This window comes from Adiantum capillus-veneris, chromosome 18, assembly GCF_014529385.1.
Source record: "Adiantum capillus-veneris isolate H3 chromosome 18, ASM1452938v2, whole genome shotgun sequence".
Classification (NCBI taxonomy): Eukaryota; Viridiplantae; Streptophyta; class Polypodiopsida; order Polypodiales; family Pteridaceae; genus Adiantum; species Adiantum capillus-veneris.
In genome coordinates this window covers 39,150,682-39,163,207 of record NC_140948.1, presented here as the reverse complement: position 1 = coordinate 39,163,207, position 12,526 = coordinate 39,150,682, and the positions used below count along the sequence as shown (strand labels likewise).

Below are 12,526 nucleotides of genomic sequence, written 5' to 3'. Positions count from 1 at the left end.
TCGGTGTGTGTGACAGGTGGAAGCCTAAGCTCTTACCATCTTCTCAAGCTCTAGTATAAAGAGTATAGAGAGTAGATAGATAGATAGTATAAAGAGTATAGATAGATAGATGGGAGTGCCTTCCATGTGAGTGTCTATGGGTGTGATTTATTTTGTTGGCTTGGTTCCTTTATGAGGCACTTCTATACAATACAATGTTTATATTGTCATTATGTGTGACTAAGAGAAAAGAGAATCATATATAGTTGTTTTGTTTTAAGTGCTCTTTAAAAGAATCTTCACATCCATGCATGAAATTATCTTTTGGGAGCACACAACGAGAGGAGTATATAGCCAGACAAGACTGGGTGTGAAATGGGACCTCTATAGGCAAGGGTTTTGACACATGGAAGTACGAGGACAAATAGCTGGAGAATGGACGTGTGTTTGTAGTGGCGGTTTGAGTCTTTCGCATAGGCATAGCACATATGCAGGAATACCACCATTACAATTTAGAGCGAAGCGAACTCATCGTCCCGATTTGTCGACCAAGAAGAAGGCTGCTTTGCAGAGTTTCCGTCATTCCCGTGAAGCTTCTTTCCCAGCGGATGGAGCTTTGATTTTTTCTGGCTGCAGCAACTTATTGCTTTTCTATCGAGCATCATCATATTCTTTGCGCCAGAGCTTGCGATACTGAAACTAGAGCATGGACAGAATTTACCTATTGTTTTTGGATCGCAAAACAATGTACTTTCTTCATTTTGTAGATGCCCAGTCCTCTCTTAGAAGGAAGAATGGGATGGAGGCTCATGCAGATCAGGTAAGGGCTTTTTGTGCATAAGGGTATGATGAGATCAATCCGGTTTTACTTCACCATCGTGCATTGTTGTATTTGTGCGGCGAATGGACAGTAGCACCTACTTTTCATGACCATTCATGACCAGAAGAGTTGTCATTCTTGTAGATTGAAAGGTCGTAGTTGTTATTAGAGCAAGATCCTAATGGCTGAAAATTAGTTTTTAATCTTCCAGCTGCAGTGCTTGAAGGCTGAATTTGAAAGGTGAGGTACTGCCTGCTAATGGCAGCTCGGCAGCAGAACTTTGGGCTAGTGCCTGAAGTTACTACAAGTGTGGTTCCTTCGCCTCAAAACCTCGTGTTGGATGTGCCTGCTTCTCAACCATTTATGGAACAACATCACAATCTGCGTCCTCTTCGACATCGGCTAGGAGACTCTTCATTGAGAGATGGGGTCCTCACGAATGAGAACTCTCCAAGGTTTCTTTGTCAGAACATTGCACAACCAACTCAGCAGGCCTATGGTGGTGTTGGTACTGTTGATCCATCAGGTTGCTATCAATATGAAGATTTTGCAGGTATTTTAGGCGAAAGGATAGCGTCAGGAAGTATGTCAGATGTCTCAGCGTCAACTTCAGAAAAGGTTAGATACACGACATGTTGTCACAATGTCAATTTTATTTTATGCCCATCTTTTAGGTATATTCTGGGTATAGCTCATTCACTCTTTTTTATATTTTGATGTCAATTTTATCTTATGCCCATTTTTTAGGTATATTCTGGGTATAGCTCATCAGGAGAACATCATGGAACAAGGGTTAAATTAATGTGCAGTTTTGGGGGTAAAATCTTGCCAAGACCTGGTGATGGAACGCTCCGGTATGCTGGTGGTGATACACGGATAATTTCAGTTTACGGTCATACCAAGTACAGTGATCTTATGCAGAAGATGGCAAGGCTCTATGGACAGCCTGTTGTGCTGAAGTATCAGCTTCCTAATGAGGATCTGGATGCGCTTATTTCAATCTCATGTGATGAGGATGTGGAGAACATGATGGACGAGTATGACAGGTTGCAAGCAATCGAGGGATCCAACAGGTTACGAATCTTTCTGTTCTCTCCAGCAGATTTTGAATTAGTTCATGCAACCAGCCCAGTGGACATAAGAAATACAGATCAGATTTACATGGATGCAATTAATGGTATGCCTGATTCACGACCAATGAGTATGGTGCCTCTCAGCAACTCGAGCATTTTGACAGGACAAGTACCTGATACCTTGGGTGCTAGTCGAGTTCCTAACAATATGACATATGTAGTGCCAGTTGTTCCAAACCCTCAGCTAGCACCATCTTTCATGCAACCTGTTTTGATTCAGTCCAGTAAGCAGCTGATGTCAAGAGTTCTTTCAGCATCTACTTCTACTCCCCCTTCTCCTACAACTGCAGCACAACTTTCTGCATTAAGGCAGGCAGGGCTCCCAGATGTTTCCCATTTGTACAGTGATCAATTGTTGAAAGGACCTGTTGCTCATTTTCATGAATTACAGCGGGCGGATGCATTATATCAGGATGTTGAAGGTGTGGGGTCAGGAACCTCATCTTTCAATTCTCAGCATGATGGAGCTTATAGGCAATTTGATGCAATGAGATCAACCGATTCCCCACCAAAGTCTCAGCATGAGGTGATCGTGGGTCATCCTCACTGTCGAGATCAAATGCTTGTAGCAGATTCTATGTTGCCCAAGATGTCATCCGCCAGTGTCGTGCCTCAGGTTGACTCATACGGAAGATTGTCTCGAGTGGGCTCTAATAGAAGTTTATTGGCTCTTCAACAGCAGCAACCAGAAATTTTGGGGCCGATAGTAGATAAATTAACAGACTGTCATTTGTCTGATCAGGTGCCAACGCCCTTGGATATTCAAAACCCTGCTCTGCAGGACCCGGGTTATCTTCCTCAAGCAGCCTGGCATTATAATAGAGAAACAAGAAGAGAGGATTCACAAAGGCTGGATCAAGTTCGATTAGCAGCATCGGACAGCATGCAGCCCTTGCCTATGTTGTCCCATCAGCTGCATGCTCCTCAGATTTTATCTCCTGTTGTCGTTTCAAGCGTTGAAGTGGCAACTTACAACCAGCTTAATCAATATAGTGGTACTGTGAGTACCATACCACAACAAAAGCCACTCACTGTCCAAACAAGCGTCCATTCTCCGCCTAATGTTCTCCATCCTGGGGCAGGTTACGCAACTGCTTCAGCATTACACCCAGGATCAGCTCCATCTTCACCTCGTGTGAAGTTTCAAGACATGAACTTTAATCCAACAGGAATCCATCCAGGTCTGGTAGGCCGTTGGGGCCTTGCTGGAGGTGTTGAGCAGCAGCCTCAGATTGAGCCAGTTCTTCGAGGTTTGAAACCACTTAATGTACGTGTTGACCCACGAGAGGTTGGCGATGAGCAGGCTGGAAGGCAGCAGCTTTCATCACCTTTATCAAAGCCTCAAGACATTAGGAGTGGATTCAGGCAGCTAGAAGGGGACAATGTACATAGTTTCTATTCAGAAGGGTTGATAGAGCCGAAGACACCTCCTTATCCTGGAGGCAGCCCTTACCACCGTGAGCATTTGTCACAACTTGGAGACCACAGGCTTTCAAGAAAAAATGAGCAGGTGCAAGAGCAGGTACATTATGGTGGTGGCTTTGCGGCATACACACACAATCAAGAAGGGATTGATTGGACTATGGGGAGACCTGAAAGTGAAAAGGCAACAATGAGATGGACTGGGCTGGGGCAAGAAAATTTGAGGGGTGAAGCAAGCTCGAGCTTTGCTAATTTCGAAGTTCCTGAGAGTGGTCCTGCTTATAATATGTTGGGTTCGTCCTTTGCCAATCCGTTGTCTATTGATGCTGCAACTTTCGAGTCTTGCGGTTTTTCAACGACGAGTTTTACACCATCTGCTGTTGCCGGCCCTCAACCGATCTTTGATAGGGTCAGAGTATCCAGCTCATCAACACTCTTTCCAACTTTCAATGAAACACCAGACAAAGATCCTGATCTGTTGGGTGCAGTTTCAGAAAATCATTTATTGAGGGCAGCTCCGATACCTGCTCCGTGTATGTCACCAAAGAGAGCAAATCCAAATTCTTTATTTGTTGCTGATTTGGAGGAAGGTCAGTGGGTCAAAGGAATCCGAGATAATGCAAAACTTTCAGAAGATTCCCGAAGGCTTGAGAATAGCTCTAATGACAGTTTGTATTTTGGTGGTGGACTGAGTAGGCAAACAAGTGACAAAGATATGTGCTCCCAAGATCAGCAAAATAGATTGTCTGTCATTGAAAGTGGATACCTGAAAGGCAACAGGAACAGGTCGAATGATGCATTTATTGCCAACATTCAAAGTAATTCAAATGATTCTCTCCATTCCAATTTGCAGTTGCGACCATCACATGGCAACCATAATTCTGGTGCTGCAATAAATTCACATGCCTCACCATTGTCACCTCGTAACTCGGTGGACAGTTCAGCACTTGATAGTCCCTCCCTCTCTATTAAGGTGGAACCATTAACACATTCTAGCTGTTTAGCAGAGGTGATTAAAGACTATGAGTGTGGAAATTTTGCCTCATGCATTCAAGTGGAGGAACAGGAATTTTTGCGATCTGATCATGACAGGCTTACGTATGCGCAAGATGCGAGTTTAGTATCCTCCCCTCGCTTCTCAAAGGCTGTGGAAGCAAAGGCTGACCTCCCTATATTTGATTCAGGTTCGGTGGAGGAGGATGAAATTAGACATACTCAAAGCAGTAAGGCTTCAGCTAATGCAGATATTTCGTTACTGCCAACCTCTCTTTACAGTGTTCCAACCCTATCTATGCAAAATTGGGAAGAGAACCTGTCGACTGTAAAATTAGAGGATCTTGTCACAGAGAAGCGGTCATTAAGTATCGAAACACCAGACAATGTTGAGTCTGTCGTAAAAAGGGAGACTTTGGTAAGATTTTCATTAATGCAAGGTTTCTCTTATATAGAGAAACATGGGTAACAACTATTTAATAGTGAGCTATTCTTTCAGGAAGTTAAGGTTGAGGGCGTTTTAAATAATCTAGAGGGCATGAATGTGAGCCTAAATCCCGCAGTGGTTGCTGAAGCGGAGGCTGTATCTCGGGGGCTACAGGTGTGTGATGGCTTGACCTTTTCATAGCACCTCTCAGTTCTCTTTATGTTCTTGTATACATTGCCAGAAAAAAGGCAGGTCAGTTGGTTGGTTCTATGAGTGTGAGCTGCAATGTGAAGGGTACCTTAATCCCCGTGACAGTTAACAATGGTGTTAAGAAGCCCTGTAGAACGTTTTACTTTTTTGAGCAGTTCAGAGAGAATTTTGGCACAGCCAACTGGGAATTGTGTCTAGCTCCATCCCACAACTATTTAAACTTGTTTTGTACCCAAAGAGTCTTAAATATCTTCTTTCCGAAGGTTTTGAAAATGTTGTGTACATTGAAAAATAACCCACATAACTGCTTTGAGAACCTTTTACAGATAGATCAAAGTGTCTTTAAACAATGCCTTTTGAGGCTTTTGAGCTTCCAATGGTAAAGAATTGGACCCATAAAGTACCCTCTCATAAAATTGCATCCCCGTTTTTTAATAAAGAAGTACCATAAGCTTAGGAAAAATTAGTGATTCCTAGGAGAAAACTATAGGTTTTTCTTTTTTACTGGACTATACTCTTTAAATAAATTCATTTGATAGAGAATGTGTCGCAGATTTATTTTTTTGTTTATATAAAAATATGGATTACTAGTTTTTACTGGGGCTGTACTCTTTGGATAAATTTCATTTGATAGAGTATGTGGCAGAGATTTTTTTTTTTTGTTTTTTTTTTTGCATGATGGAGCTGATGGTTATATTGTCTTGTGGATGACTACCATGAGTCTATACCCATGCAGTTTCCTTTGAAAGTTGAATATGGGCTTATCCTGGATTCATCTATCTATATATGTTAAATTATGTCAAGTTGGGTGGGTTTTGTTACTCAAGTTTGATGCATATTATCCTACTACACAAGTATTACATGATGCAACTCGTACTTTCGAGCTGCATCATGTTATATTGCTGTCTATGCAAACTAATTTCTTAACAAGCTTCATTTTAAGAAGCTTTGCATAGGAGAAATTTCCCTTCTTATTTGGAGAGACATTAGCTATAAAATTTGGGCATCTATTCTACTCTATAATGGTGAGCTCTTTTTAGACTCACTAATTGGCGGATGCTCCAAGTGAAGAAGTGCGTTAGGAGATGCTGCGCGATTGTGCACGTGAGGTGAAGAGCCAACCGGGGGGGGGGGGAGGGGGGAGAGAAAGAAAGAAAGAAAGATTTTATTTACGTCTTCAAAAGGCCAAAGAAAACTGGCCTATGAGACAGATCCATGTACAAAAATGTGAATATCCTCTGGATATCTGGTATGTGCAAAATGATCGGGTAATAATAGCAATAATAGCAGCCGGTGTACAAAGTGTAGTGTGGTAAGTGACCCGGTAAGAACAAAGCATCCGGTGTGCAGATGTGGGGGTGACCCGGTGTACATAAAGAGGCATGTATGTGTGTAGTTAAGAGTGAGGGGAGGAGGGAGGGGGGTGGTGTGGTACATCAGCTCCATCCAGTAGTGATGGCAGGGTGTAGTATTTGGTACATCCGTGAGCCTGATGTGAGGACTCTTGGCTATGCCCGTCATGTCTAGTGTCTGCTCTGCCCTCCTCTGAATATATTTTGTATGTTGATCCCTGATGGCCTGGACCTCTCGTCTGTGTCTCTGAGAGGCCCAGGAGCGATATCGTGGTAGTTGTGGTCGCCGCCTAGCTCTGGCCTCCTCAGCTCGTATCAAAGTCATCCCTTGATGTCTGGATGGCTGTGGTTGGCTGCATGGGTACTCTAGCCTGGAGGTAGTCTGTAAGGTGTGTCTGCATGTTCGATCCTCCACCTTCCCCCGTCTGGAGGGCTCTCTCTATATGCTGGTGCATCTCCACTGAGAGTCTCCCAAGTAGTCTCTGATCTAATGATGTCATCATTGTCTGTAATGAGACCTCTAGCCTGTCAAATAGAGTGGGGTACCGTGATTTGATCTCCGCATAGTGAGGGCATCTGCATAAGAAGTGGCTCCCACACTACCTCCTGCCTGCATAATTTGCATATCCTGGCCTCGCGTGGGACCCGTGCTGCTCTACTACTCTCAATCTCAAGCTGGTGGGATGATACTCTAAGCTGTCCGGTGGCTACCCTCATGCCATGTGGTAGATATATATCCATGTAGTGGGGCCTCTGTATGAACCTGTCCTCTGTGAGCATAAGGAAATGATCTCTGTAATATGCCATCTTCGTGGCCAATGGCCGCGAAGGTGTGAGCCAAGTCTGCTATACATGCCTCTGTATGAGCTCATATCTGACAACTGTGTTCCTCTCAGTGTGTGAGAGGGCTTGGCGTGGTGCATCTGGATCATACTGTGAGGGAGGCAATCTGTCCATAGAGTAGCCGTATGTCTGAAGCCATCTAGTCACACTCGCGTACCATGATCTCTCATCCTTAAGAGTCTGCTAGCCTGCGGGAGGCCTCAAGAGCAAGGCGAGGTAGTCTATCTGCCCTCATGTCTCATAGCCTGTGGAGGTATCCCACTGTCTGAAATAGCGCCTCCACTACCATGGGTGGGGCACCAAACTCTGCTCTCACAATATCATGTGGGAGTGATCCGGAGCAAGCAACAATGTCCGTGGCCTCTCGAGTCTGCTCCAAGCCTTCTCTAATAATCCTGGGGTCCACACTGGGGCAGCGTATAGAAGAGCTAGTGTCACCAAAGTGTCAAATAGCCAGCTCTTCGTGCGGGGCTCCTTGAAATGTGTCTTATGGCATCCCCTCTCAAGTATGGCTAGAGTTGCATACGCTCGTGTGGTGCGATCTGGGGCTGCCTGTGCCATAGAGAAGCGGCCAGTCCTGGCTGTAAAGGTGATGCCCAAGTATACATATGACTCTACTACCTCAATCTGGCTGCCCTCAAAAGGAAAAACTGATTTCCTTCGAACAATGCCTAATGTGTGGAATATCAAAACCTTGGTCTTGCCAAGGTTCACTGTCACTCCTTTGTGTACAAAATAAGTCTAGAGCCTGTATGTGGAGCTGGAGATCCTCCTGTGACTTTGCGAGTAAAATAATGTCATCAGCATATAGCATAATATGTACGTGAGTGCCTGATAGGTCGGTGCTTGCTCCTCCTCTCTGGCGGATGTAGGCCTCCATCTCATCTATGTACATACCACATAGAGTAGGGGAGAGTGGACACCCATGTCACCCCGATGGTGCTAGTGATGCTATCTGATAGTCCTCCTGGGCATCTGACCCTGCTTGACACTCTCTCATACAAAGGATATATGGCCCATATCATGTCCGGGGGTATCCCAAGAGATATGAGTCGCTGTAGTAGTCTCTCTCTGAGGACTGTGTCAAAGGCTTTGCGGAAGTCCACAAGGCAACAGTAGAGGCGTCTCCCTCGGCTCCGTGACTGCTCTATCAAGCATCTGAGAGTGAAGATGTGGTCCACAGTAGAGAATGTGCGTCTGAAGCCTGCCTGTCCGGAGGCGCATAGCCCCTCGGTCTCTGCATATCTTCTCAACTCTGACTCTAAAATTGCTCCATAAATCTTGGCCATCATATGACCAATCATGATAGTCCTGTAGTTGGCTGGATCCATGCGGTCTCCAGCCTTATGTAAAGGCACAATAGTATGCATAGTCCAGCTCTTTGGAAATCCCTTTGAGAGAGAGAGAGAGAGAGAGAGAGAGAGAGAGAGAGAGAGAGAGAGAGAGAGAGAGAGAGAGAGAGAGAGAGAGAGAGAGAGAGAGAGAGAGAGAGTTGAAATGAAATGAAATGTTATATTAACGTCTTCAAAAGGCCAAAATGACCTATGACCCAGAGCGTTACAATGTGGTGGATCTGATACAAAGTTAGAGTAACAAAATGAAATGACAAAATGATAAAACAAAAATACTGTGGAATCCTACACTGGTAGGTGTGAACTAAGCAGCTAGCTGGGATAGCTAAATCACGTCACAAGAGATCCAGCATCGGTTGTTGGCGGATCTCATCAACCTCCTCCATGTTCAGTAGTTTGACGGGCGTCGTGCATGTTGGGCCAAAGTGGTCCGAATCCTCTGGTGTAGCCTCCGTCGATGCTGTGTAGTCCTCCGTCTGGATCTTCCCAGCTCAGTCGTTCGGTCAATCGGTGTGTCTCTGGTGTGAGGCGACAAGATCTGCTATGGTAGTAGCTCCTCCGGGTGTCCAGTGTCTTCTCCAAAGAAGTTTGTGATGTGAGAGAGAGAGAGAGAGAGAGAGAGAGAGAGAGAGAGAGAGAGAGAGAGAGAGAGAGAGAGAGAGAGAGAGAGAGAGAGAGAGAGATGAAAATGAAATGTTATATCAACGTCTTCAACAGGCCAAAGTGACCTCAGAGACCAGAAAGTTACAATGTGGTGGATCTGATACAAAGTCAGAGTAACAAGATGACAAAAAATGACAGAATGACAAAATATAATACTATGGAATCCTAAACTGCTAGGTGTGAACTAAGCAGCTAAACAACTAGCTGCGTCTTCAAAAGGCCATAGTGTCTATGAGACTAGAAAGTTACAATGTGGAGGATCTGATACAAAGTCTGAATTATAGTAACAGGGAATGTCCATTTTCAAGTCCCCTTTCGCCGTTCCCATCCCAATTTCCCGTTTTGAATCCCAATTTCCCGTTCTGTGTTTCAAACGCGAGTATCCGAAACAGGGAATGGCATTTCATGCATGTTGCCGTTCCCTGTTCCCCGTTCCAATTTCCCGTTCCGGTAACTATGGGCTGAATAACAAAATAAAAATACTATGGAATCCTAAGTTGCTAGATGTGAACAGAGTTGCACTACACATGCCACTGCCCAATCTACTATGAGATACCAGGCCGCTTCCATTGTTTGTCAGAGAGGGCTTTGGGGTATAAGGACCAGAGATGCATGGGCTTGTTTTTGCTCGAGCTGCAGAGACACAGAGAGAGCCTGATGAGAGGAGAGGCTAGCGAGTCTCAGAGACGGTTCACATCCTTCTTTAGAGTAGCTGGACACACTGAGGAGCTACTATAGCAGCAAAGCCCACACTCGCACGAGAGGCACACTGATCGACCGAACGACCGAGCTGGGGAGATCCAAACGCTCACAACTTGTGGAGGACTATAGAGCATTGACGGAGGCTGCATTAGAGGATTCGGATCACTTTGACCCGACATGCATGACGCCCAGTCAGACTACTGACCATGTGAGGAGATTGGTGAGATCCGCCAGCGATCGATGGTGGATCTCCTATGAAATCTGAATTCGTCTATCATGCTCTGTGTGTGTGTGTGAGAGAGAGAGAGAGAGAGAGAGAGAGAGAGAGAGAGAGAGAGAGAGAGAGAGAGAGAGAGAGAGAGAGAGAGAGAGAGAGAGAGAGAGAGAGAGAGGAAATGAAACGAAATGTTATATTAACGTCTTCAAAAGGCCAAAATGACCTATGAGACCAAGTTGTTACAACATAGTGAATCTGATGCCATGTCCGGAATCAAAAAGAGAACTGAAACAAAAAATACAACTACCACAAGTTGGACTGTATGGATGTGCCAGCTAATACAAAAGGTGCCCAGTACAATGTGTAATACAATGAGAGAAGGGGTGGGTGGGGGTGGGGGGGGGGGGGGGGGGGGGGAGATCTGGTAGAGATCCATCCTCATCTGCACTCTGGACTTCGAGAAAGTATGGCTCGAATCCTCTGCTGTAGTCTCCGTCGATACTGTGTAGCTCTTCTCCTCAATCGCGGTCGTCTAGATCGCCCTAGCTCCAATGCTCGGTCTATGAGAATGCTAGTAGTGGTAGTATGAGTGCGGGCAGAGTCTGCAATGGTGGCTACTCCTTTGGGTGTCCAATATCTAGTGTAAGAAATCTGTAATCTGTCTTTGGGACTGTCTCTCTCCAGCTCTCCTCAGTAAAGTATCTCTATGCCTGTGTAACTCAAGTAGATACAGTCTAAGATATCTCTGATCCTCATAACTCTTGACCCTAGATAGAGGCCCCAAACCCTCTCTGAATAGACAATGAATACGGCCTCGTATCTCAAGCTGATGTGAGGATGTGCATATCTGGCCAATGGCACAACGCAAACCATGAGAAAGATGTGTGTCCGTATAGTTAGGTCGAATCACAAACCCATCCCTTGTGAGGTGGAGAAGATGCTCTCTATAGAAAGCCATCTTCCTGCCCAATTCCTGTACCAGCTCTATTCATGTCCTCCTCGTGTCCAGCTGGATGAGACCCTGACGAATGAGTCTAGTAATCTCTTCTCGTGTCAGAGACATCAAGGGTGCCTGTAGAGTACTGAAAAGGAGAGAGTATTGAAAAGGAGGCAGCCTGTCCATGTGAAACCATGTGTCTGAAACCATGATGTCATATGTGCATACCAGCATGATGTATCCCCCTGTAGAGCTAATTGTCTAGAGGACTCTAGGGCCAACCTGCCATATGTATCTCTGGTAGTATCCCATAGGCTGTGTACAAAGGAGACTGACCTGGTAAGCGCCTCAATCTCCATAGGAGGGGCAGCTAACTCCGCTCGAATGATATCATGCGATACGGAGGCCTTGGCTCTAATCAGCGGAGAGATCATAGATACCAAGGGCCTCTCCATACGTCTCAAACCATCCTGGCCTACAGAAGGTCCCCAAACCTGCGCCCCATATAGCATAGTAGAGGCAACCAAAGTATCAAAGAGCCATAACTTTATCCTAGGTTCATGGAACTGAACTTGCGAACACATCCTCTCCAATTCTCCCAAAGCCGCATAAACTCTAGTCAGTCTAGTCTCTGCTGCTCTTCTCAAAGAAAATCTCGGCCCACTAAAGACTACCCCATAGTAAGTGTATGCATCTGTACACTCCACAATCTTCTGACCATATGTGAAAGTAGGCGCTGATCTCCTGATCAACTGTGGTATGGTGTTAACACCATAATCTTGGTTTTACCAAGGTCTACACACAATCCACTTCCTCTGCAAAACTGTGTATTGCATCCAAATGTCAGTGCATACCCTCTGGTGAGTCTGATAACAACACAAATGTCGTCTCCTGCTCGGCTAAGTGTGTGGGTATGCCACTGATACAGCACCATGCAGTGTCTCAGTCAGTAGAGTGGTGCACTTCTCCATTGAGAGGCCTGTATCAGTTGTGCCAGTTGTGCCTTCCCATAGACGATCCCAGATCTCCTCTGTATAAACGGAATCAGTCTCTGGTGTAAATGTATAACGGGTGTGTGACCTGCCTCCTGATGTCTGGGTTGTACTATACTGAAATGAAACGGACAGTGTCAAGAAAGCATGATCCACTGCTACGTCCACTGGCGTGGCTCGCATTGTGAAATCTTGAATGCGAGGGACAGCTCTCGACTGTGCCATAACATAGTCCATTGTACTGGCCCCATGTCTGTGTGGAAAGCATGTGAAACTGGTTGCTCCAGGAAATCACTGTAAGCCATTAAGTATGGCTAAACCATGTGTGGTCCTCATCTCCATGAGGTGTCTCCCATACTCCGTCCGCTCTCTGTCATGTGAGCGTCTGTCAGGCCCCAAGTCATCCACATCCAGCTCTCTAAGCATCTCATCTAAGTGTCGTAGAAGACTGTTTGAGAGTTGCCCGTTCGGGAATTGAAGTCCC

At 45.4% G+C, this 12,526-nt stretch overlaps 1 protein-coding gene across 1 annotated transcript in view; it reads left to right on the top strand.

The window, feature by feature from the left end:
• The first annotated feature begins 352 nt into the window (after nt 1–352).
• The window catches only part of LOC147435528 (RAF-like serine/threonine-protein kinase PRAF), a 75,571-nt gene continuing 63,397 nt past the window's right edge, over nt 353–12,526 (top strand). The window contains exons 1-4 of the mRNA XM_086488576.1: nt 353–799; nt 1,011–1,417; nt 1,547–4,765; nt 4,847–4,948. Coding sequence (XP_086344702.1) covers nt 1,058–1,417; nt 1,547–4,765; nt 4,847–4,948 — 3,681 coding nt within the window. The 5' untranslated portion in view covers nt 353–799; nt 1,011–1,057. The remainder of the gene's footprint in view (nt 800–1,010; nt 1,418–1,546; nt 4,766–4,846; nt 4,949–12,526) is intronic.